Below are 24,894 nucleotides of genomic sequence, written 5' to 3'. Positions count from 1 at the left end.
CCAGCTGACTCATCCTTTTAAAAATGCCCTAATTTTATCCAATGTTACTCATAACTCATACTCCCAAAGCTTAAAGTAGAATTAAGATAAAAATGAGAAATGGAAGGCAGGAGGCTTAATCAAGTCTAAGCTCCACCACATGAGTCCCGAGAGTGGCCCTGGCCAACTAAGTCCCAATTTCTCCATACTCAAGGTGCCTGTATTAATTAAACTGAAAGGTCACCTTCTAAAACTTGGTTTTATTTTTCCTGCTTTTTTTTTTTAAAGTAGGTTGTGAAGTGAGGTGAGGTTCAAATGGTAGAGTGCCAGCCTTGAGAGAAGCTAAAAACCTCATGTGCTTCTGTAGACATGAGAGTTCCTGCCTCTAGCCTGTATGCTCAGTTCTCCTTTAGAACCAATAAACAAAAATTTATGTTTTTACCTGTTGCAAATGCTTTCCCACAGCCCGCATGCTCACACTGATAAGGCCGGTCTCCTGTGTGTGACCTCTCATGGACCTGTTATTAAAATATAAGCACAATTATATTTTCTTTATACATTCTTAGGTTAAGATGATCTCAACACAGGACTACTTTTTTCTCTCACTGATGACTTGGGTTTTTGCTTGTTTTTGCCAGTATCAGGGTTTGAACTCAGGGCCTTATACTCACTTGGCAGTGTTCTACAACTTGAGCCATGCCTCCAAGCTTTGCTTTTGCTGGTTATTTTGGAGATGAAATCTGGTAAATAGCTGAGCCCAAGCTGCCTTCAAATTTTGATCCTCTAGATCTCAGCTTCTAGAGTAGCTAGGATTATAGGCATGCATAATCAGTGGCTGGCTTAGTACATTTTTTTTTTTTTTTAAGACAGCCAGGCACCAGTGGCTCATGCCTATGCCTATCCTAGGTACTGAGGAGGAGGCAGAGTACTGAGGATCAAAGTTCAAAGCCAGCCAAGAGCTGGTGGCTCATGGCCCTCATTAAACCTCAGGAGGCTGAAATCTTAGGGCCATGCTTCAAAAGCCAGCTAGGGCAGGAAATTCCATAATTCGGAGGTAGAGCTATGACTCAAGAGACAGAGCACTAGCCTTGGACAAAAAAGCTTAAGGACAGCAATCAGGCACTGAGCTGAAGTCCCAAGACAGGCACAAAAACAAAACAAAACAAACAATAAAGTTCAGAGCAGCCCTGCCAGACAAAACCAAGAACTTTCATTTCCAATTAACCAGCAGAAAGCTAGAAGTGGAGGTGTAGCTCAAGTAGTAGAGCACCAGCCATGAGCAAAAGAACTGAGTGGAAGTGGGAAGCCCAGAAACAGCACAAAAATAAATAAAACAACAACAAAAGACACCTTTTTCACAAAACTATAGCTCAATATAGGCCTAAATGGTATATATTAAAGGGGACTCCTTTGACTCCTTTTAAACAAGGTAAGGGAACATTGAAATTTCAGTATTTCCAGAGTGGCCAAAAGTACAATAAACTAGAGAACTAGTAACAGAGTGCAGGAAGATAGTTAGTACCCAAAGTAAGTTAAAAGTGTGAAGAAGCAGGGCAGTCCTTCCTTCCTTCCTTCCTTCCTTCCTTCCTTCCTTCCTTCCTTCCTTCCTTCCTTCCTTCCTTCCTTCCTTCCTTCCTTCCTTCCTTCCTTCCTTCCTTCCTTCCTTCCTTCCTTCCTTCCTTCCTTCCTTCCTTCCTTCCTTCCTTCCTTCTTCCTTTCTTTTCTTGGTCATGGAGCTTGAACCCTGAGTCTGGGAGCTGTCCCTGAGCTCTTCAGCTCAAGGCAAGCACTCTATCACTTGAGCCACAGCACTACTTCCAATTTTCTGGTGGTGTGGTTTATTGGTGATAAAGAGTCTCACAGAAGGGCTGGGAAGGTGGCTCAGTGGTAGAGTGCTTGCCTTGCATGCCTGAGGCCCTGGGTTCGATTCCTCAGCACCACATAAGAAAAAAGAAAAAAAGCCGGAAGTGGCGCTGTGGCTCAAGTGGTAGAGCGCTAGCCTTGAGCTGAAGAACTGAGGGACAGCGTCCAGGCCCAGAGTTCAGGCCCCATGACCGGACCCAAAAAAACAAAAAGCAAAAACAAACAAACAAAAAAAACAGGGCTGGAAAGGTGGCCCAGTGGTAGAGTGCTTGCCTTGCATGCATGAGGCCCTGGGTTCGATTCCTCAGCACCACATAAGCAAAAAGCCGGAAGTGGCGCTGTGGCTCAAGTGGTAGAGTGCTAGCCTTGAGCTGAAGAGCTGAGGGACAGCGCCCAGGCTCAGAGTTCAGGCCCCACGACTGGACCCCCCCCCCCCAAAAAAAAAAAGAGTCTCACAGAAGCTGGGCACCGGTGGCTCATGCCTGTAATCCTAGCTACTCAGGAGGCTGAGATCTGAGGATTGAGGTTCAAAGCCAGCCCGGTCAGGAAACTCCGTGAAACTCTTATCTCCAATAAACCACCACAAAACTGGAAGTGGCGCTGTAGCTCAAGTGCTAGAGCACTAGCCTTGAGCTGAAGAGCTGAGGGACAGTGCTCAGGCCCAGAGTTCAAGGCCCACGACCGACAAAAAAAAAGAGTCTCACAGAAAAGCCGGGTGCCAGTGACTCACGTCTAATCCTAGCTACTCAGAAGGCTGAGATCTGAGGATCATGGTTCAAAGCCAGCCCAGGCAGGAAAGTCTGTGAAACTCTTATCCCCAATAAACAACTAGAAAACTGAAGTGGTCCCCAAGTGGTAGAGCACTTGCCTTGAGTTGAAGAGCTGAGGGACAGTGCTCAGGCCCAGAGTTCAAGCCCCACGACAAAAAAAAAAAAAAAAGAGTCTCACAGACTTTCCTGCCCAGACTGTGATCCTCAGATTTCAGCCTCCTGAGTACCTAGGATTATAGGTATGAGCCACCAGTGCCAAGCTAAAATGAGTAATCTTGAGAGTAACCAACAAACACTGAACATTTCATGCATGTCATTTCACTCTGTTTAGTGCCTTACATGAACTGTATTAACTTATTTAATTCTCACAACCGTTCTATAGGGATTTAATTTTGTAGATGGAAAAAATGAGGTATCAAAAGGTTAGTAAACATACCCAAATCACACACTGCCATATGAGGAAGATAGGCTCTCAGGCCACTACTGCAAAGATGCTAAATTTACACTTCCTGATACATTATAAATTGTTCAATAAATATTAACACGGAGAGTCAGTCTACTCAACTGCTTTCTATTGTAATTAAAATTAAAATATTTGGCCCAAATACTTGGAATGCAACACAATTTTCCAATGCCGAGGAACTGAACCTAGGACTTTGTGCATACTAAGCATAACACCAACTTTTGCTAGATTCCAGAGAATTACTGTTAACACAAAAATTAAAAATACCTCTGAAGCTGGGTGCTGCTGGCTCTCGTCTATAATCCTAGCTACTCAGGAGGCTGGAATCCAAGGACCACAATTCAGAGCTAGGCTGGGCAAGAAAAGTCCAAGACTCTTTTCTTTTTCTTTTTTTGTTGTCAGTCATAGGCTTGAACTCTGGGCCTGAGCACTGTCCCTCAGCCTTTCAGCTCAAGGCAAATGCTCTACCACTTGAGTCACAGCGCCACTTCTGGTTTTCTGGTAGTTAACTGGAGATAAGAGTCTCATGGACTTTCCTGCTTGGGCTGGCTTTGAACCACAATCCTCAGATGTCAGCTTCCTGAGTAGCTAGGATTACAGGTGTGAGCCGCTGGAACCTGGCACCTGAGACTCTTATCTCCAATTAATCAACAGAAAACAGGAGGTGGCGCTTGGGCTCAAATTAGTAGAGTGCTAGCCTTGAGCAAAAGAGCTCAGGGAAAGTACCCAGGCTCCAAATTCAAGCCCCCACAACCGACAAAACAAAAATAAACAAGTCTATCAAATAATTATATAAATTTTGTACTTGAAATTTATTGAATCCATACGTAATTACCATGTGCCAAATAGTATGTTAGAATGAGGGATATATAAAGAAACATAGTATGGTAGAATAAGGGATATATAAAGAACATACAGTACAATTATTTAAAAAAAATAATCATTTCTAGGGACTGGGAAGTTGGCTCAGTGGTAGAATGCTTGCCTCGCATGCATGAGGCCCTGGGTTCGATTCCTCAGCACCACATAAGCAGAAAAAAGCCGGAAGTGGCGCTGTGGCTCAAGTGGTAGAGCACCAGCCTTGAGCTGAAGAGCTGAGGGACAGCACCCAGGCCCAGAGTTTAGACCCTATGACCGGACCCCCCCCCCAAAAAAAAAGGAAGAAAGAAAGAAATAATCATTTCTAGAATCTATATAGCCCTTTGTTGAGTCTGAATGTGAATATATCAACCTTTTTTTTGTGATTTGCCAGTACTAAGACTTGAACTCAGGGCCTGGGCATTGTCCCTTCGCTTTTTTTGCTAAAGGCTAGCACTCTACCAGTATCATAAGTGGGAGAAAACAGTGGTATTTGAACACTATAAGCATACCAGGGTGCTGGAATGTGGTTGAGTGGTAGAGTGCCTGCCTAGCATGCATAAAGCCCTGAGTTTGATTCCTCAGTGCCACATAAATAGAAAAAGGTGGAAGTAGTGCTGTGGCTCAAGTGGTAGAGTGCTAGCCTTGAGCAAAAGAAGCTCAAGGACTGGCAATAAAAACAAAAAAAGCATACTGTACGGGTATTCTCATAACTAGATACAATATTTCTCTTGCATGTACCTTAAGATGATGAGCTGTTGTGTATAATTTTCCACACCCCTCGTATTGACATCGAAATGCCTTTTCTCCACTTTGTTGAGGTTTAGCAGTTACTCTTGTTGCATGCCCTTGTAAGACAATCTAAAAAGAAATAAGTATGAAGTTTAAAATTACATAGAAATTAAAAAGATAGATAAACTGTAATTTGAGTTCTAGACTTGGGTCATCACTGGATGTCTATAATGCTAAATCAGGTTCCTCCTATTGCATGGCTGAAGTCAGCCCCTTTAGAATAGTCATTGACACTTCTGGGAGCCAAAGGAATGCATAGCTGAAGCTTACAAATCCATTTCCATTCTTTTAGAAAACATCTATTGTATGCAGATATTCCTAGACATACTCAAGGAGTATCTGTAACTGTACTTTTTTTGTTTTTATTTTTGTTTGTTTTTGCCAGTGTTGGTGTTTGAACTCAGGGCCTGGGCACTGAATTTTTTTTGCTTTTGCTCAAGGTTAGCACTACCACTTGAGCCACAGTTGCCACTTCCAGCTTTTTCTGTTTAAGTAGTACTGAGGAATCAAACCCAGGGCTTTATGCATGCTAGGCAAGCACTCTACCACTAAGCCACATTCCCAGCCACTGTGCTTTTTTTTTTTTTTTAAGACTTGAATACAAAAACAATGTAGAGGCATTTTAAATTTCAGAAGTAATGAAAATAAAATCTTTAGGTCAGCTGTAAAAAATGTTAGAGAGTCCAGTCTAAACTTGTATATATCTTTATTTTTTCCTGGACATAATACCATAAGAATTCAAAGAATAGGGGCTGGGAAGGTGGCTCAGTGGTAGAGCGCTTGCCTTGCATGCCTGAGTGCCTGGGTTCGATTCCTCAGCACGACATAAGCAAAAAGAAAAAAGCCGGAAGTGGCGCTGTGGCTCCAGTGGTAGAGCACTAGCCTTGAGCTGAAGAGCTGAGGGACAGCACCCAGGCCCAGAGTTCAGGCCCTATGACCGGACCCCCCCCCCCAAAAAAAAAAAAAAGAATTCAAAGAATAGCAGTGATTTTAAATACTTTTTAAAGATGACCATCTATTTCAAAAATTATGATATCATAAAAGTTAAATAATGGTTTTCTTCTCTTTTTGTTTTATGTGCCAGCTCTAGGGCTTGCATCAGGGCCTGGGTGCTATCTTTCAGCTTTTTAACTCAAAACTAACGCTCTTCTACTTGAGCTACAGCCCTATTTCCAGCTGTTTTTGGTATTTAATCAGACAAGAGCCTCACAGACTTTCCTGCCTGGGCTGGCTTCGAACCATGATCCTGACCTCAGCCTCCTGAGTAGCTAGGATTATAAGCATGAGCCAATGGTGCCCTATGGTTTTATTTGTTGGTGTTTGTTTTTTGCCAGTCCTAGGGCTGGAACTCAGGGCTGGGCACTGTCCCTGAGCTTCATTTGCTCAAGTCTAGCACTCTACCATATGAGCCACAGTGCCATTTCCAGCTTTTTCTGTTCACATGGCACTGAGGAATCGAACCCAGGGCTTCATGCATGCTAGGCAAGCACTCTACCACTAGGTCACATTCCCAGCCCTCCCCCATGGTTTTATTATTATTATTATTTTTATTTTGCCAGTCCTGGGGCTTGAACTCAGGGCCTGGGCACTATCCCTGAGCTTCTTTTGCTAAAGGCTAGCACTCTACCACTTGAGCCACAGCATCACTTTTGGCTTTTTCTGTTTATGTGGTACTGAGGAATCGAACTCAGGGCTTCATGCATGCTAGGCAAGCAATCTACCGCTAAGCCATATTCCCAGCCCCTCTTTATTATTTTATATATGTTATTTTTGCTGGTACTAGATTTTTTTTTTTTTTTGTAGGTCGTGGGGCTTGAACTCTGGGCCTGGGCACTGTCCCTCAACTCTTCAGCTCAAGGCAAGGGCTCTACCACTTGAGCCACAGTGCCACTTCAGGTTTTCTGGTGGTTTATTGGAGATAAGTTTCATGGAGTTTCCTGCCCAGGCTGGCTTTGAACTGCAATCCTCAGATCTCAGCCTCCTGAGTAACTAGTATAACAAGCGTGAGCCACCGACGCCCGGCTTGGTACTAGATCTTGAGTTCAAGGTCTAATGTTCTTACTTTTCTTTTTTGGTCACAACTAATACTCTACTACTGGAGCAAGGTTTCCAGTCTAGCTTTTATTTTGCTGGTTAATTGAGAATGGAATCTTGTGGGCTTTTTGGCCTAAGGTGGCTTCAAGCCTTGGTGTGTCAAGTGACTCTTTAGGCTTTTTGGTAATAGTGTTGTAATAACCTGCTATGTAGACTGTCACACATCAAAAATTATTCTTCTGGAGCTTTGGTTTCATTGTGATATTCCTATACATGTATATATTTACTTTGATCAAAATTACTCCATCTCTTTAGCTCTTTCTTGTCACCTCCTAGCTTCTACACTTTAAATAACTTTTAACAAGTTTCATTCTTTGTTCCTTTGTGTTCCTAGATGCTGTCCTTGAGCTTCTGTGCTCCAAAAAAGCATTCAGGGCTCCATTTTTGGCTTTTTTTTTTTTTTTTTTTTAATGGTGGTCAGTTAGAGATAAGAGTCCATCCATCCTGGCTTTGAACTGGGATCCTCAGATCTCAGCCCCTCCTGTGTAGCTAGGATTATAGATATGAACCACTGGCACCCGGTTTATTTATTTTTGCCAGTCCTGGGGCTTGAACTCAGGGCCTGAGCACTGTCCCTGAGCTTCTTTTGCTCATGGTTAGCACTCTACCACTTGAGCCACAGCATCACTTCCAGCTCAGAAAATGACTTCATGGTTATTTATGTTTAATGTGTATTCTGAGAATTCTAATAACTTCTCTGCTATAAATTCGCTGTTGATTTTTTCAAATCCCATAGGGCCTAGTTGCCTGCCAGTAAAAGAATATATTGCACTAAATCAGTGATTTTTTTTTGGAAGAAGTCAAATTCCCACAGCAAAGAAAATATTGCATATCATTCTACTATATAAAATGGATAAAGAAATTACTGCTACTGGCCCATGCAGTTGTAGGAACTCAAGAGTCCTGTCATTCCTTGAGAGAACTCAGAAAAGCCATAGCTCTCCCAAAGACATAGAAAGTCATTATAGGGGCTGGGAAGGTAGCTCAGTAGTAGAGTGTCTGCCCTGTATGCATGAGGCCCTGGGTTCAATTCTTCAGCACCACATAAGCAGAAAAAGCTGGAACTGGCATTGTGGCTCAAGTGGTAGTGAAGAGCTTTGGGACAGTGCCCAGGACCAGATTTCAGGCTCCTTGACCGACAAAAAAAAAAAAAAAAAAAAAAGTCATTATACAAGAAAATGACCTAAGTATATTTCTGAAGCATAAATTCTAGTAGTCATTATAGACCACTGCATTTTAAGGAGTTGCAAATCCCAGGGGTGAACATTGGACAGAATCTAAGATTAAATTTCAAGGTGACCTCAATAATAAAAAAGGTTAACTAACCTTTATTGAGGAGTTGTACTTACATGATGTCCTGTGATGAGTATTTTATATAAAAGGTATAATCTGTTCCTTATATCAATGATTTACAAATATGAAAAATGAGACTCATGGTGGTTAAGTATAACTTGGTCAGAGTCAAAAGCTAGGAAGTGAAATTTGAACAAACTGGACCTAGAGTTCAAGTTGTCAGCCAACCAAGCCTCAGGTTGTCGCAGGCCAGTGGTAGCTAACTGGTAGAACTCCAAGGATCACTGAGTGAGAGACCAGTGGGGTTGAGGGTAACTACTACATTTTGTTATCTAGCTAAGTATGTCAAATTACACTTACTATAATGACACATGGTAGATACAACCTCCATTATCTGATGTGTACAAATCTGTGTATTTTGAAGTAATTTATATGTGTAGGAAAAATGCCTCACACGTGCAATCCTAGCTATTCAGGAGGCTGAGAAGCTGAAGACTGCAGCTTGAAACCAGCCCAAACAGGAGATTCTTATTTCCAATAACCAGCAAAAATCTGGATGAAGTTAAGCACCAGCTTTAGGCAACAAAGGCTCAGGCTATGAGTTCAAGCCCCAGGACTGGCAAAAGAAAGTCTCATGCCCGGCACTGGTGGCTCATGCCTGGAATCCTAGCTACTCAGGAGGCTAAGATCTGAGGATCATAGTTCAAAGCCAGCCCAGGCAGGAAAGTCCCTGAAACTTTTTTTTTTTTGGTCCATTTGTGGGGCCTGAACTCTGGGCCTGGGCGCTGTCCCTCAGCTCTTCAGCTCAAGGCTAGCACTCTACCACTTGAGCCACAGTGCCACTTCCGGCTTTTTTTTTCTTATGTGGTGCTGAGGAATCGAACCCAGGGCCTCAGGCATGCAAGGCAAGCACTCTACCACTGAGCCAACTTCCCAGCCCCAAGTCCCTGAAACTCTTATCTCCAATAAACCACCAGAAAACTGGAAGTGGTACTGTGATTCAATAGAGTGCTCACTTTGAACTGAAGAGCTGAGGGACAGCACCCGAGCCCAGAGTTCAAGCTCCACGACCCAAAAACAAAAAAAAAGTCTCATAAACTGCGCACAATGATGACTCCAAGTATAGCTCTAGCATGTGGGAGGCTAAGATAGGAGGACTGTGAGGTCAAGGTCAGCCTGGATTTATTCAAAGATCCTTATATGAACTAGAAGAGAGCAAGACAAGGGGTTACACTGTCCAAAAAATAAATGTACTAATTAACTGACTTATGTAACTGTAACCTCTGTGTAAATTACCTTTATAATAATAAAAAAATTAAAAAAAAAGACCCTCATAATAAAACAAAATGAAAAACCCTCAAAGAACAAAAATCCTCCAGCTTTACATACCTGCATTTTTTTCTCTTGTTCATTTTCTCCAATCATTCCAGTACCTGTTACACTTTCACTTCCATCAATAGACACCTACAGGAATAAAAGAAAGCTTAAACCCTGTGGCAGTGAGGATGGAACCCCAAGTTTCATCCATTCTAGGTAAACACTCTACCACTGAGTTAGACCTTTTCCCTCAAAGACCTTTGAGATATACAAGTTGAATACAAGAAAAATAAATCATGACCACCACCCCCCATGTTATTTTTATTTAATCTTTCTGAATTCCCACCCCTTTCCTCTTTTTATTTTTTATGCTATTGGGATTAAACTCAAGCCTTGCACTTGCAAGGCAGGTACTCTACTATCTGAGCCTGGCCTCTTGCTCCTTTTTGCCATGGTTATACTTTTTTTTTTTTTGTCGGTCGTGGGGCTTGAACTCTGGGCCTGGGCGCTGTCCCTCAGCTCTTCAGCTCAAGGCGAGCGCTCTACCACTTGAGCTACAGCACTACTTCCGGTTTTCTGGTGGTTTATTGGAGATAGGAGTCTCACAGTCTTTCCTGCCCGGGCTGGCTTTGAACCGCGATCCTCAGATCTCAGCCTCCTTGAGTAGCTAGGATTACAGGCGTGAGCCACCAGCGCCCGGCTGCCATGGTTATACTTTATGCCTAGGCAAGCCTGGGTTATAATCATCCTACTTGTTTCCTCATATCCATGGGGATGGCTCATGCTACTGTACTTAGCCATTGAGTGAGATGGAAGTCTCCTCAACTTTCTATACCTAGACTTTCCTCAAATTACAATTCCTCAATCTCTACTTCCCAAGTAACTAGGATTATAAGCGTGAGTCACCGTGCCCAGTTCCTCAAATTTTATTAGCATCAGTTTGTTCTAGAAGGATTTTTGTTGTTGCTGTTGTTGTTGTTGTTGGTTACAAGACTTCAACTCAGGGCCTGGGCACTGTCCCTGAGCTCTTTTGCTCAAGGCTAGCACTTTACTACTTTGAGGTATAGAACACTTCCAGTTTTTGAGTGTTTAATTGGAAATTAAAGTCTCATGGGGACTTTTCTGCCCAAGCTGGCTTTGAACCATTATCCTCAGATTTCAGACTCCTGAATAGCTAGGATTACAGATGTGAGCCACTGGCACCCGGTGTTCTACAAGTTTTATTTTGTCATGTCCTATATATGAACACAATGTGTCTTTTTTTTTTTGGTTGGTTGTGGGGCTTGAACTCTGGCTTGGGTGCTGGCACTGCACTCTTCAGTTCAAGGCGAGCGTTCTACTGCTTGAGCCACAGCGCCACTTCCGGTTTTCTAGTGGTTTATTGGAGATAAGAGTCTTACGGACTTTCCTGCCTGGGCTGGCTTTGAACCATGATCCTCAGATCTCAGCCTCCTGAGTAGTTAGGATTACAGGCATGAGCCACCGGCGCCCAGCCACAATGTGTCTTTATCAGTCTCACTCCTCAGATTATTTTTTTCTATGTTGCCTACAATGGCTTTGAATTTCTAGAGTAACAGTCTTGCGCTAATGTTCCAAGTAATTGGGACTATAAACACACACAACCATATCTACCTCAGAGACAAACTATTTTGCCTGGAATGGGGTACATATTTGAGATCATGAATTCAAGATACATCTCAATGCCCTCCCCTCAAACAAAGAAAGCTAGCCACTGGTGGCTCATATGTACATGGTTCAAAGCCAGCCCAGGCAGGGAAGCCCATGAGATTCTTTTTTTTTTCCAGTCCGAGGGCTTGAACTCAGGGCATGGGCACTGTCCTTGAGCTGCTTTTGCTCTAGCACTCTACCACTTGAGCCACAGTGCCACTTCTGGCATTTTGTTCATGTGGTACTGAGGAATTGAACCCAGGACTTCATGCATGCTAGGCAAGCACTCTCCCAATAAGTTAGATTCCCAGCCCTCCATGAGACACTTATCTCCAATTAACCACAAAAAAAGCTGGAAGTGGAAGTATGGCTCAAATTGCAGAGCACTAACCTTGGCCAAAATCAGCCCAGGGACAGTATCCAGGTCCTGAGATCACGCCCCAGGATTGGTAAAATAAACCAAACAAAGTAAATACTAAATCATTATCAACCCTGTGATGTAAAATTTGAGATTGTTTTCCTTTACTTTTATTTTTTTTGTCAATATTGGGGTTTGAACTCAAGGCCTTGCTCAGTTTGCTTGCTTTATTGGTGCTTGATCATGTGAACCATATATATATATATATATATATTTTTTTTTTTTTTTTTTTGGTCCAGTCGTGGGGCCTGAACTCTGGGCCTGGGCGCTGTCCCTCAGCTCTTCAGCTCAAGGCTAGAGCTCTACCACTTGAGCCCAGCACCACGTCCGGCTTTTTTCTTTTTGCTTATGTGGTGCTGAGGAATCAAACCCAGGGCCTCAGGCATGCAAGGCAAGCGCTCTACCACTGAGCCAACTTCCCAGCCCGTGTGAACCATATTTTGACTCTACTTTTGCTAGATATTTTGGAGATGGAGTCTTGTGAGCTTTTCTGCTGAGCCTGGCTTCTAACTGCTATCCTTTAGAACTCAGCATCCTAAGTAGCTACGATTATAGATATGAGCCATCAGTACTGAGTTTCCTTACTCTTTCTAATCTCTACTTTCTTAATTCAAAATCAGTTCTATTTATGCTTTATTCTTCTTTTATGGCACCCATCCTTGATTATCTATTTTTGTGAATTGTCAGTTATCTATTTCTTTTCTTCTTATCTATTTCTTTTTCTTCCTTACCTCATTCCTCTTTCTCTCTTAATATTTGTACATTTCACTTTTGGAGAAAAGATCTTGTTAATGTAGCCTAGGCTAATGTGGAACTTGCTATGTAGCCTAGTTGGAGCTTGAACCTAAGTCTCTTGCCTCAAATTTCTGAGTGCTTAGATTAGAGGCAAGTACTACCATGGTTGGTTTCTACTTCTTTTAAAATATATGGTAGTCTCTCTCTCTCTCCCCCTTTTTTTATTTTTGGTGCTGGTCCAGGGGCTTGAACTCAGTGCCTATGTGTTATCCCTGAACTTCTTTGCTCAGTGCTAGCATTCTAACATTTACGCCACAGCTCTACTTCTAGCTTTTTGGTGTTAACAGAAGATAATAATCGTCGGACACTGGTGGCTCACGCCTGTAATCCTAGCTACTGAGGAGGCTGAGATCTGAGGATCGCGGTTCAAAGCCAGCCCGGGCAGGAAAGTCCATGAGACTCTTATCTCCAATAAATCACTCGAAAACCAGAAGTGGTGCTGTGGCTCAAGCAGTAGAGCGTTCACTTTGAGCTGAAGCGCGCAGGGACAGTGCCCAGGCGCAGAGTTCAAGCCCCACGACCAACCAAAAAACAAAACAAAACAAAACAAAAAAAGAAGATAATAATCTCATGGAGAGTTAGGAATGTACCTTAGTGGCAGAGTACTTGCCTAGCATGCATGAAGCTCTGGGTTCTATTCCTCAGTACAACATAAACAGAAAATGCCAGAAATGGCACTGTGGCTCAACTGGTAGAGTGCTACCCTTGAGCAAAAAGAGCTCAGGGACAGTGCTCAGGCTGAGTTCAAGCCCCAGGTCTTGGAGGAAAAAAAAGTCTCATGGACTATCCTGCCTAGGCTAGATTTGAACTGTGATCCTCAGATCTCAGCTCCCTGAGGGGCTAGGATCATAGGCATGAGCCACCAGAGCCTAGCGATGGTTTCTTTGATGCTGTCTGATTTTGATTCTAATTGCTCATTTCTTGATAAAGTATGCTTTTTTTTTTTTTTTTTTTTTTTTACTTTTCATGTAAAACAGAGGCTTTATCATACCTTTGCTGCATACTGTTCCAAAGCACTGATGGTGTCAGGGTCAATTGTTGCATCCCCAGTATGCAGCCCTGCCACTGTTCCATCAGCTTGAATTGCCAAGATGGTGTCAGATTGTGGAACTTGCACTGCATGGTGGATGTAGGCTGTGGTGCCATCTTCCAGTTGAACTGCCTGCAATGCACTCTGGTCATAACTATCTGGGGAGGTGGATGAGAAGGAAATTAAATGAAAAGTCCAATAAATAGTCTAATACAAATTTAACAAATGAATGAACTTTTACTAAGTAGTTACTATGACACGGGACCATGTTCCTTGTTTGTGTTGCTTCTTTCAATCCTTTGAGGCTACATTTACCACCTCCACTGTACAAATGGGTATCTGAGGTTTGGGGGAATTTAAGTTCCTCTCCTTAGGAATCATGATTTTTTTTTTTTTTTTGGTGCCACTCCTGGGGCTTGAACTCTGGACTCAGGGTTTGGGTGCTGTCCCTGAGCATTTATGATCAATGCTAGTACTCTAGCACTTGAGCCACAGCTTCACTTCTGGCTTTTTAGGTGGTTAGTTGGAGATAAGAGTATCATGGACTTTCCTACCCAGGCTAGTTTTGAACCGCAATCCTCAGATGTCAGCCTGTGAGTAGATAGGATTATAGGCAATGAGCCATTGGCACCTGGCAGGAGGTTTTTGTTGCTGCTTAAACTCTGGGCCTTACGTTTGCAAGGCAGGCACTCTATTACTTGGGCCATATTTCCAGCCTTTTTTATTTTATTTTTTGAATAAGGTTTATGCCCAAGCCAACCTGAATCACAATCCTACTTACAGTTCACACACAACTGGGATAATAGGTACAATCCACCATGCTCATTGTATTAGTTGAGATGAGCTCTCTTAAACTTTGAGCAAGGCTGGCCTTGAAATTTATTTCTTTGGTTCTGTACCTCCCAAGTAGTTAAGTGTTGCAAGCGTGAGCTCCCATACCTGGCTAGAAATTAGGAAATTTTAAAAATTTAAGAAGCAATAGTATGTGCTGGTGGCTCATGCCTGTAATCCTAGCTACTAAGGAGGCTGAGATCTGAGGATGATGGTTCAAAGCCAGCATGGGCAGGAAAGTCCATGAGACTCTTATCTCCAATAAACCATCAGGAAACCAGAAGTGGCACTGTGGCTCAAGTGGTAGAGCACTTGCTTTGAGCTGAAGAGCTGATGGACAGCACCCAGGCCCAGAGTTCAATCCCCAAAACTGACAAAAATAAAATTTTAAAAAGTAGTACATAGAGAAAAATAGGATTTGAACTCATGTCAGTTTATGGTGTTCCAACTTGAGATCCCAGTGTCCAAGGTGTTTGCTATTCCAAACTGTTCTTGGATAGCTCAGATTATCAGAAAGTTTTTCCTTAAATCATGCCCAAATATGCTGCCTTGTACTTCAAAGAATAAACACTTTAGAAGCTAACGGCAAATTTTATTTTTTCCACACTACTATTTCTCCCTAATTCTATCTTGTTTCCAAAGCTATCGTACCTTTAGAGGTATGGTGAATAAATGCGGTGGTTCCATCTTCTAACTGTACTGCTTGACCATCTTCTAGACGCAAACTGTCCCCTGCTCAAGGACAAGACTTACATTTAGATTTCATGTGTTCCAGCATCTAATTAACTTACTTGGCAACAACCGTCAGTAAGCCATTAAATACATCATGACAACTGACACTTGCTTTATGAATTTCTGCACATTTAAGCCATTTCAATAAAGCTGCTTTGAGAAAGTATTTAAAGATAAAAATAAGAATATATTTGTTTGACAAAGGATGTGGAAAGTTGAAAGGGGGAAAAAAGAAGACTATGAGTGACACACAGGATTCTAGCACAGACAATAGATTCATTTAGAACTGTTACCTACTCTACAGTGGGGTCTGTGGAATAATTTCTTTTCCACTATCTTTTATTTACTTATTTATTTTTAATTGATTGATATATATATATTTTTTTGGGGGGGGGGGTCAGCTGTGAGGCTTGAGCTCTGAGCCTAGGCGCTGTCCCTGAGCTTCTTTTGCTCAAGGCTAGCACTCTACCATTTGAGCCACAGTGCGACTTCCGGTTTTTTCTGCTTATGTGGTACTGAGGAATCGAACTCTACCACTAAGCCACATTCCCAACCCCTATCTTTTAATTTTTGTTTTTCTGTCAGTCATAGGGCTTGAAATCAGGGCCTGGGTGCTGTCCTGAGCTTTTTTTTTTTTTGCCAGTTGTGGGGCCTGAACTCTAGACCTGGGCACTGTCCCTCAGCTTTTCAGCTCAAGGCTAGCGCTCTACCACTTGAGCCACAGCGCCACTTCTGGCTTTTTCTGTTTATGTGGTGCTAAGGAATCGAACCCAGGGCCTCATGCATGCAAGGCAAGCCACCTTCCCAACCCTCCCTGAGCTTTTTACAAGGCCAGTGCTCTACTACTTTGAGCTACAGCACCACTTGCTGTTTTCTGATGCTTAATTGGAAATAAGAGTCTCATGGGCTTTTCTTGTCCAGGCTGGCTTCAAACCACACTCCTTAGAGCTCAGCCTCTTTGGTAGCTAGGATTACAAAGATGAGCCACTGGCATTCAACATTTTCTACTGTCTTTGAACAAAAGACCTGTTTAAATAAAAACAGTCTACAGCTGGGATCTGGTGGCTCCCACCTGCTAGCTACTCAGGAGGCTGAGATCTGAGAATCACAGTTCAAAGCCAGCCTGGGCAGAAAAATCCATAAGACTCTTATCTCCAATGAACTACTCAGAAAAAGTTGGAAGTAGCACTGTAGCTCAAGTGGTAGAACACTAGCCTTGAGCACAAAGGCTTAGGACCAGCACCTAGTCCGGAGTTCAGGCCCCAGGGCCAGCAAAAACAAACAAAAAACAATCTACAGATCCTCTCTTTCGCATCTAGTGACTTCCGTTTTCAGAAGGAAGACCAGAAATCAGGAATAAGTTTAGGTAGTAAGTGGGAACTGGAAGCAGCAAGTACTGAATGTGACAATCAGGAGTATTTCCTGTGTTGTATCTTAAACACTTACTACTTTTAGGTATAGGTACATGTTGAACATAGGCAGCAGAACCATCCTCCAGTTGAATGACCTGGCCATCAATGAGTCTTCCATCTGCAATGAAATGTAAAGTCAATAAATTAGGACAAATGAAAAGTTAAAACTTTATACAATTTCAAAATAATAGCAACTATAAAAACATACACTACTTAAGCTCATGTTCATCTTGATTCTTCCCTCAATGTTCTGAGGCAATGCAATAACACATCCAGTGATCCTATAGAAAGCAAAAAATCCTCCCTCAGCCATCCTTCCTCCCCTCCCATTTTCAATCACATGAGTTCAAGAGGAAGAGTGGCGCATACGGCAACCTACATCAGGTTGAACCTCTATATATTTTTCAAAATCTCTTAGGATTAATGACCTTGACCATAGGAAGCTGAAAGATATCAGGATATAAGAAGCCAGTTATCGCTGGGAAGGTGGCTCAGTGGTAGAGCGCTTGCCTTGCATGCCTGAGGCCCTGGGTTCAATTCCTCAGCACCACATAAGCAAAAAGAAAAAAGCCGGAAGTGGCGCAGTGGCTCAAGTGGTAGAGTGCTAGCCTTGAGCTGAAGAGCTGAGGGACAGCGCCCAGGCCCAGAGTTCAAGCCCCACGACCGGACCCCCCAGCCAAAAAAAAGAAGCCAGTTATCATTCTCACCTCTGGTGGGTAGATAGACCCTAGTCTATGCCTGGTAGGTTTCCATAAAAACAAGGAGTTTTGGAACCGAGCTATTTCCTAGAGCGAACTAAACACCAATAAAAGACAAAATTCCTCAAACAAAACCAAATGTCTTTTTTTTTTTTTTAAGCTAATCCTGGGACTTGATGGGCACTGTCCTTGAGCTTCTTTTGCTCAAAGCTTGCATTCTACCACTTGAGCCACAATGCTGCTTCCAGCCTTTTCTGTTTGTGTGGTACTGAGGAATCAAACCCTGGGTGGGCTTCATGCATGCTAGGCAAGTACTCTACCACTAAACCATAGTCCCAGCCCAAATCAAATGTCTTTACTCTTTAAATAACTGTAATTTAAAAAAAGCAAGAATGTTCTTAAGAGAAATATCAGAGAGATCTGGAGGCATGGCTCAGTGGTAGGTCATTTGCTTAACCAGTGTAAGGCCTTGAGTTCAAATCCCAGTAGTACTACCACCCCACCCCCCCAAAATAAAAAATGGGTGTCCGTGTCTTCTATCTGTATATCCTAGCTACTCAGCCAGCCTGAGCAGAAAAAGTCATGAGAAAAAGTCTTATCTCTAATTAACCACTAAGAACAGCTAGAAATGAAAGCTATGCTCAAGTAATAGAGCACCAGTCTTGAGCAAAGAAGCTAAGAGACAGCTAAAACCCTGAGTTCACACTATGAGGGCACACACATGCGCACACACACACACACACACACACACACACACACACACACACGGAAGAACAAAGAAGGAAACAAAGAAAGAGGCTAAAAACCAGAGATACTTCCTACTCTGCTCTCCTCTACTAATTTTGGTGCCCCAAAATATCTTTCAAATATCTTGAACGATGTCCCTAAATTATCAAAACAAAATTTTAGTTCAATTGAAATAATTTTAAATTATCATATGCAATATAGCATCTTTAGGAAATTGAAAATGTAGTAAAGTTACTAGGGGCTCCAACTTTACAGTTCTAAAACACTGTATTAACAAACTGGTTGTGTAAGAGACACATACCTTTAGAATTGTGTTGTATGTAAGCAGTAGAACCATCTGCAAGTGTCACTGCTTGTAAGCTTACACCTTCCATATTTTCTAAATTGTCACCATCTAGTATAAAACAAAATTGCTTTCTTTAGATACTATCATACACATACACATATACTGATTAAACTATTTTTTAAAGAAGAAAACTAGGCAAAAGGTATAATACTTAACTCTTAAGACTCTTTCTTAGCATTTAGAAAAAGTATTTCCCTACTCTACCAGCATGCATGACATGAATGGCAAGTTAAAAACAATACTCATAAAAAGGCCTTAGTATGAGCTGGATCTCACTAAATAAGAAACACAGTGTTACAGATTTTTCCTTAAGATAAATGTTATTTCCAAACCCACACAATCCCCTTAAATGAATGCTCACCTGCCACGGTAACTGCCTCTGTCAGGCATAAGGTAACATGTTGAGCCTCCATGCCTCCTCCAGGAAACTCTGTCATTCCCTGAGAATCCCGATTTATTTGGGCTAACAACATTTTCTGCCTTGAAGAAAAATATAGACACTTAAGAATGATACTTAGGAAAAAGTTGCAAATAATTGTGAACCTTAAAAGTGGTATTTGAAAGACGATGATATCTCACTTAAGACTAAAAAAGTAGCACTGGACATATAGCTCAGTAAATGTACACCTGCACAGGGAAGCTTCAGAAATAAGGCTGGTTTGCTTTCAGTGCGATTAGTGTGTATGAAGAAGAATGAAGTAGAAAGGCTGGGCTCCAGGCTGTTCAGGAGGTTGAGATCCAAGAATCAAAACCAGCTCAGATAGGAAAGTCTATAAGACGTTTATTTCCAAACAACCATCCAAAAGCCAGAAGTTGAAATGTGGCTCAAGGGGTACAGTGATAGACTGGCAAAAATATTTTCTAAAACATCTGTTCATACTCATTCTCTATGTTATCTTGTGTGTGTATGTGTACGCACATGCGTGTGTGCATGCAGGTACTCACGCACACGCATGTGCCAAGGAACAAGGCTAATAGCCCATCCATGCTAGGCAAGCATCCTACTACTGACTTGTACAACCTCAGCTCAAAACAAGAATTTTACTAACAATTCTAATGGTGTAACTCCTTTGAATGGTTAACTGACAGATTAACAAAATGTGTACCAGGAAGATGTTTTGTATGAGAGAGGATTTAAGGGAAGGTAGGTAGAGAGAGAGGAATGGTGGATGAATACAGTCATAGTATTCAATGGAACCAGGTAACTTGAGGAATGGGTGGTGTTGGGATAGATGTGGGAGAAAATGATGGAATGGGTGACATTGATCAAGATGCACTGTAACATAAATTGACAAGTTGAATTGAAACCCCTTTGTACAAATATTTAAAGATAATAACCAACTAAAAGTTTTATTAACAGATATTTCTTAGTATATTTTCTTTTAATAATGTCTTTGGGATTCTCAACTAATAAGCATCTCAATTTCAAAAATCTCCCAGCAACAGATGACACTGCACAAAAAGAAATGTACTCATTACGTGACTCATGTAAACATAACCCCTCTGTACTTCACCTCTATAATAACAATAAAGTAAATTAAAAAAAAAAAAGATGTGGCTCAAGTGGTAGAGCACTAGCCTTGAGCAAAAGAAGCTCAGGGACAGTGCCCAGGCCCTGAGTTCAAGCACAAGACTGACAAAAAAAAGGCTGGGAACGTGGCTCAGTGGTAGAGTGCTTGCCTAGCATGCATGAAGTCTTGGGTTCAATTCCTCAGTACCACGCAAACAGAAAAAGCCGGAAGCAGCACTGTGGCTCAAGTAGTAGAATGCTAGCTTTGAGCAAAAGAACCTCAGGAATAGTGCTCAGGCCCTGAGTTCAAGCCTCAGGACTGGCAAAAACAAACAAACAAATGGAGTTTAACATATATTTGTTGTTTTTTTATTTCTTTTTGTGCCAATCCTAAGGCTTGAACTCAGGGTCTAGACATTGTCCCTGAGCTTTTTTTTTTGGGGGGGGGTGAGAGGGGGTCTGGTCGTGGGGCCTGAACTCTGGACCTGGGCACTGTCCCTCAGCTCTTCAGCTCAAGGCTAGTGCTCTACCACTTGAGCCACAGTGCCACTTCCGGCTTTTTTTTTCTTTTTCTTTTTTTTGGGTCCGGTCGTAGGGCTTGAACTCTGGGCCTGGGCACTGTCCCTCAGCTCTTCAGCTCAAGGCTAATACTCTACCACTTGAGCCACAGTGCCACTTCCAGCTTTTTTCTTTTTGCTCATGTGGTGCTGAGGAATTGAACCCAGGGCCTCAGGCATGCAAGGCAAGCGCTCTACCACTGAGCCACCTTCCAAGCCGCCCTTTTTTTTTTCTTTTTGCTTATGTGGTGCTGAGGAATCAAACCCAGGGCCTCATGCAAGCAAGGCAAGCACTCTACCACTAAGCCAACTTCCCAGCCCCTCCCTGAGCATTTTTTGCTCAAGGTTAATACTCTACCACTTGAGCCATACCTCCACTTCCCACTCTTTGATGGTTAAATGGATATTAAGAGTCTCATTAACTTTCCTCCCTGGGCTGGTTTCAAACTGCGATCCTCAGATCTCAGCCTCATGATTAGCTAGGATTACAGGTATGAGCCACTAGAGCCCAGAAGGCTTGACTGAAAAAAATGCAGATCTGAAATACATCAACTAAAAACATGCACCTATACTGACTGTCAAGACTCAATCGAACTTCCTATCTACAAGTCTGCCAGTGATTTTTTTTTTTTTTTTTTTTGCCAGTCCTGGGTTTGAACTCAGGGCCTGGGCACTGTCCCTGAGCTTCTTTTGCTCAGGGCTAGCACTCTACTCCTTGAGGAACAGTGCCACTTCTGGCCTTTTCTGTTTATGAAGTACTGAGGAACAGAACCCAGGACTTCATGCATGCTAGGCAAGCACTCTACCACATTCCCAGCCCTCTGCCCTTTAACTATACAGATCGTTAGTTTAGATGTGTGTCTCAAGTGGTAGAATGACTAGTGAGCAGCAAGAATAGGTGAATGACAATGAAAAACATTATAGGACAGTGGAAAACTTCAGGTTATATCTGTCCCTCACCCTTTTTATGTTTCCTGAACTGAACTCATGATCCTGTGCACGGTGAGCACTAGCATTCTACTCAGCAATACAAAGAGTGAATGTTCAACGAATGAGACAGATCAATATGATATGATGTGAAGCATTCCATTAAAGAAACGTACACTTTAAATTTCTATATTCCTAAGCTTTCTCTCCCATCCCTTTTTTGGTGGGGGGAATGGGGCTTGAACACAGGGGCAGGGTACTCCACCTAATAGCAAAAGAATAAATGTAGACTGACTACATTCATGTTTTTCATAATATACTTAACAGGCCAGGTGCAGAGGCATACATTTTAATCTCAGCTACAGAGGAGGCATAAATAGAGGATCGAGGTCCAGATCAGCCTGGGCAAAAACATAAGGTTCTAAAAAACTGAAGTAAAGCCGGGCAAAGGTGGCTCCCACCTGTAATCCTAGCTACTCAGGAGGCTGAGATCAGAGGATCATGGTTCAGAGGCAGCCCAGGCAGGAAGTCCATGAGACTCTTATCACCAATAAACCACCAGAAAACCGGAAGTGGCGCTGTGACTCAAGTGGTAGAGCATTCGCCTTGAGCTGAAGAGCTGAGAGACAGTGCCCAGGCCCAGAGTTCAAGCCTCACAACCAAAAAAAAAAAAAAAAAAAAAAAAAGTGATTTCAAAAGAAAGACCAGGCAGTATATATTATGGTTTGATTCCCAGCAGGCCAGTCCCTGAAAGGATGATCAATGTGAAGCCAAAAGTGTAATGGAGATTCCAGGACTGTGGAACACATATAGAGGAAACCATAAGCAGCAGCGCCAGAAAGATCCCATGTGGGCTGCAACTCATAAGAAAGACAGCAGGAGCAGGTCTGCCTAAGGACTGGAGCTAACCATTGACTCCAGATACTAGACACAAAGTTTAGGATTTAATATTTGCTCTGCTGGGTGTGAATCTTGCTTTGGTTCAGTTCTTCCTCAATACTTGTCCACTCTCTTCTTTGGTATGAGAATGTCTCCCATTTTATGTTGGAAATATAACTGTTTTGGTATTACAGAAGCTCACTGCTAACAGTTTGCCTTGAATCTCAGGAGACTTTGGACTTGGACTTTCAAGCAATGCTGAAACTGCTAAGACTTTGGGGACTCTTGGAGATGAACTAAACACATGTTGAGAATACAGGTATAAGCATTTGGGACCTAGGGACAGAATGTTATGGTCTGAATTCAAAGTGTCCCCCAAAGACTGTATATTAAAGGGTTACCAACTAAAGGGCTTTTAGGAAGTGACTGGATGCTCAGGGCTCTGATCTAATCAATAGTTAATCTCTTAATGGATTCAAAAAATGTTGGGATGGGAGGCTAGTTAAGAGAAGTAGGTCTCTGTGGACATGCCCTGAAAAAATATAGCTTGCTCTTGGCTCCTGCCTGCCTGTCTCTCTGCTTCTGGACCATCATGTGGTAAGCAACTTTGTTCTACAGTGATGGACTGCCTCAACATGGCCCAGACAAAACAATCCCTCATGGACTTCTGAAACTCTGAGTTAAAATAAATTTATCTCAGATGACCCTGCCTATAATCCTAGCTCTTCAGGAGGCTGAAGTTTAAGGATTCAGGTTTGAAGTCAACAGGGCAGACAAATCCTCCAGACAATCTCCAATTAACTAGTAAAACACTGGAAGTAGAGCAAGTGGCTCAAGTGGCAGAGTGCCAGTTGTGCACAAAAAAGCTAAGCAAGAGCTCCAGACCCTGAGTTCAAGCCCCAATATCAGCTCTCCAATCCCCCTCCCACACATAATTCCATCTCATAATTAAGTTTAGAAAGGAGCAATGGTACATGAACTCTTTCAAAAATCATTTTGGCCAGACATCAGTGCCTCACGTCTATAATCCTAGCTACTCAGGAGTTTGGTATCTGAGGATCACAGGTTGAAGCCAGGTTGGGCAGAAATGTCCCTGAGACTCTTACCTCCAATAAACTACTCAGGAAAAGCCGGAAGTTGGATGGGAATGTGTCTTAGTAGAGTGCTTGCCTAGCATGCATGAAGCCCTATGTTTGATTCCTCAGTACCAAATAAACAACAACAAAAAGTCAGTGCTGTGGCTCAAGTGCTAGCCTTGAGCAAAAGCAGCTCAGGGACAGTGTACAGGCCCTGAGTTCAAGCCCCAGGACCAGAAAAAAAAATCATTTTGGCCTGAAATAAAGCCAGGAACAAAAAGTAAAATCTCAGACTTAAAACACAAACCCTGATTCTCAGAAAAGAGAAACAAGAACACTACATTAAACCTCAAAACTAACAAATAATGAGTCAGGCCAGGCACTCAAGCTTGTAATCTAGCTACTTGGTAGGAAAAGAAAGGAATGGCGGAATTGTGGTTTGAAAACAAAACAGAAGTTTGAAACTCCATCTCAATCAATGGCTGGGCATGGTGGCCTACCTTTGTTAACACAGCCATGGGGGAAGCACAATGGTTGGGTGAAGTGGCAATGCTTATCATCACCAGCTACATGGGGAAGCATAAAAAAGGAACACAGACACCCCTTCCCGCCCACAGCATCTTTACAATAAAATAAAGTTAAAAAGAAAGAGGAAAAAAAGGAATACAGCCCAAGGTCACCTGGGCATAAACTGAGAACCAGCCTAAAAAGATAACAAATGTAAAAAGTGGTACAGTGCCTGCCTAGCAACATGAGGCTCTGTGTTCAATCCGTAGTACAAAACAGTAACTAAGTAACTAAACAAACAATAATTTGGCAAGCCAGACACTGAAGGTCATTCTTGTAATTTTAGCTAGTCAGGAAGCTGAGATTTGAGGATCAAGGTTTAAAGTCAGCCTAGACAGAAAGTCTGTAAGAATCTTACCTTCAAATAGCAAAAAGCTGGAAATGGAGGTATGGCTCAAATTGTAGAGCACTAGCCTTAAGCAGAAAAAGCCAAGTGAGAGTTTGAGGGTGAGTTCAAACCTCAGTACCAGCATCAAGAGAGTGGCAGAGGGGGGGGGGCAGGGAGAGAAGGAGAGAGGGAGAGGATGGAAGGGAGGGAAGGAGATAGAACCCAATGAGCCTTTACTTCATAGCAATATTCCAACATGCAAAATAAGTGCTTAGACAAATGCAGCAACGGTACTCACTAGACATTATGTTGAAAATGAACTCTACAACTTGTGGATAAGGATGGGAGGGAAAAACTGGGAGAGTGAGAGGGAAGGGGTGACATTGTCCAAAAAGAAATGTACTTTTTACCTAACTTAGGTAACTGTTAACCTTTCTGTATATTACCTTTGTTAATAACAATAAAAAAAACAAAAAAAAGTAAAAATTAAAAAAAGAAGATCTAAGACATACATGTGTATCTTTTCAAAAGATATACAAATGACCAATAAACACATGGTGAAATGCACATCATTAGCTACCAGAGAAATGCAAGTCAGACCCACAAGATATATTTCATACCCACTAGCATGGCTATGAAAAAGAATGATAATAGGTATTAGCAACCAAGAGGAGAAAGGGGAACCCTTTCCTTGGTAGATGGCACAAAAAGTTTTGACAGTAGCTGGGTACCAGTGGCTTACACCTGTAATCTTCACTACACAGAAGCTGAGATGTGAGGATTGTGGTTTGAAGCCAGAGCAGGCAGTAAAGTCTAGGTGACTTAAATCCAATAAACTGCTCAGAAAAAGCCAGCAGTAGCACTGTGGCTCAAGTGGTAGAGTGCTAGCCTTGAACAAAAAAACAGCTCAGAGAAAGTGTCCAGGCTGAGTTCAAGAGACAGGA

General features: G+C 42.3%; 1 protein-coding gene across 3 annotated transcripts in view; it reads right to left on the bottom strand.

Moving 5' to 3' along the window:
* Positions 1–24,894, bottom strand: part of Znf143 (zinc finger protein 143) — a 46,695-nt gene that overhangs the window by 19,577 nt on the left and 2,224 nt on the right. The window contains exons 2-9 of one of the 3 annotated variants that reach the window (XM_070035285.1): positions 18,468–18,582; positions 18,062–18,154; positions 16,350–16,433; positions 14,823–14,906; positions 13,302–13,498; positions 9,502–9,576; positions 4,675–4,794; positions 422–497 (exon numbers count right to left, since the gene is read on the bottom strand). In XM_070035285.1, the coding sequence (XP_069891386.1) occupies positions 422–497; positions 4,675–4,794; positions 9,502–9,576; positions 13,302–13,498; positions 14,823–14,906; positions 16,350–16,433; positions 18,062–18,154; positions 18,468–18,582 (844 nt within the window). Of the gene's footprint in view, positions 1–421; positions 498–4,674; positions 4,795–9,501; positions 9,577–13,301; positions 13,499–14,822; positions 14,907–16,349; positions 16,434–18,061; positions 18,155–18,467; positions 18,587–24,894 lie in introns of all 3 variants that reach the window. The other 2 variants (XM_070035283.1, XM_070035284.1) reach the window with 2 other exon arrangements.

Source organism: Dipodomys merriami, unplaced genomic scaffold (genome assembly GCF_024711535.1).
Source record: "Dipodomys merriami isolate MVZ:Mamm:240054 unplaced genomic scaffold, mDipMer1.0.p SCAF_25, whole genome shotgun sequence".
In the NCBI taxonomy this organism is placed as follows: domain Eukaryota; kingdom Metazoa; phylum Chordata; class Mammalia; order Rodentia; family Heteromyidae; genus Dipodomys; species Dipodomys merriami.
The sequence above is the reverse complement of the archived record's forward strand: the minus strand, read 5'-3'. Positions and strand labels throughout refer to the sequence as shown.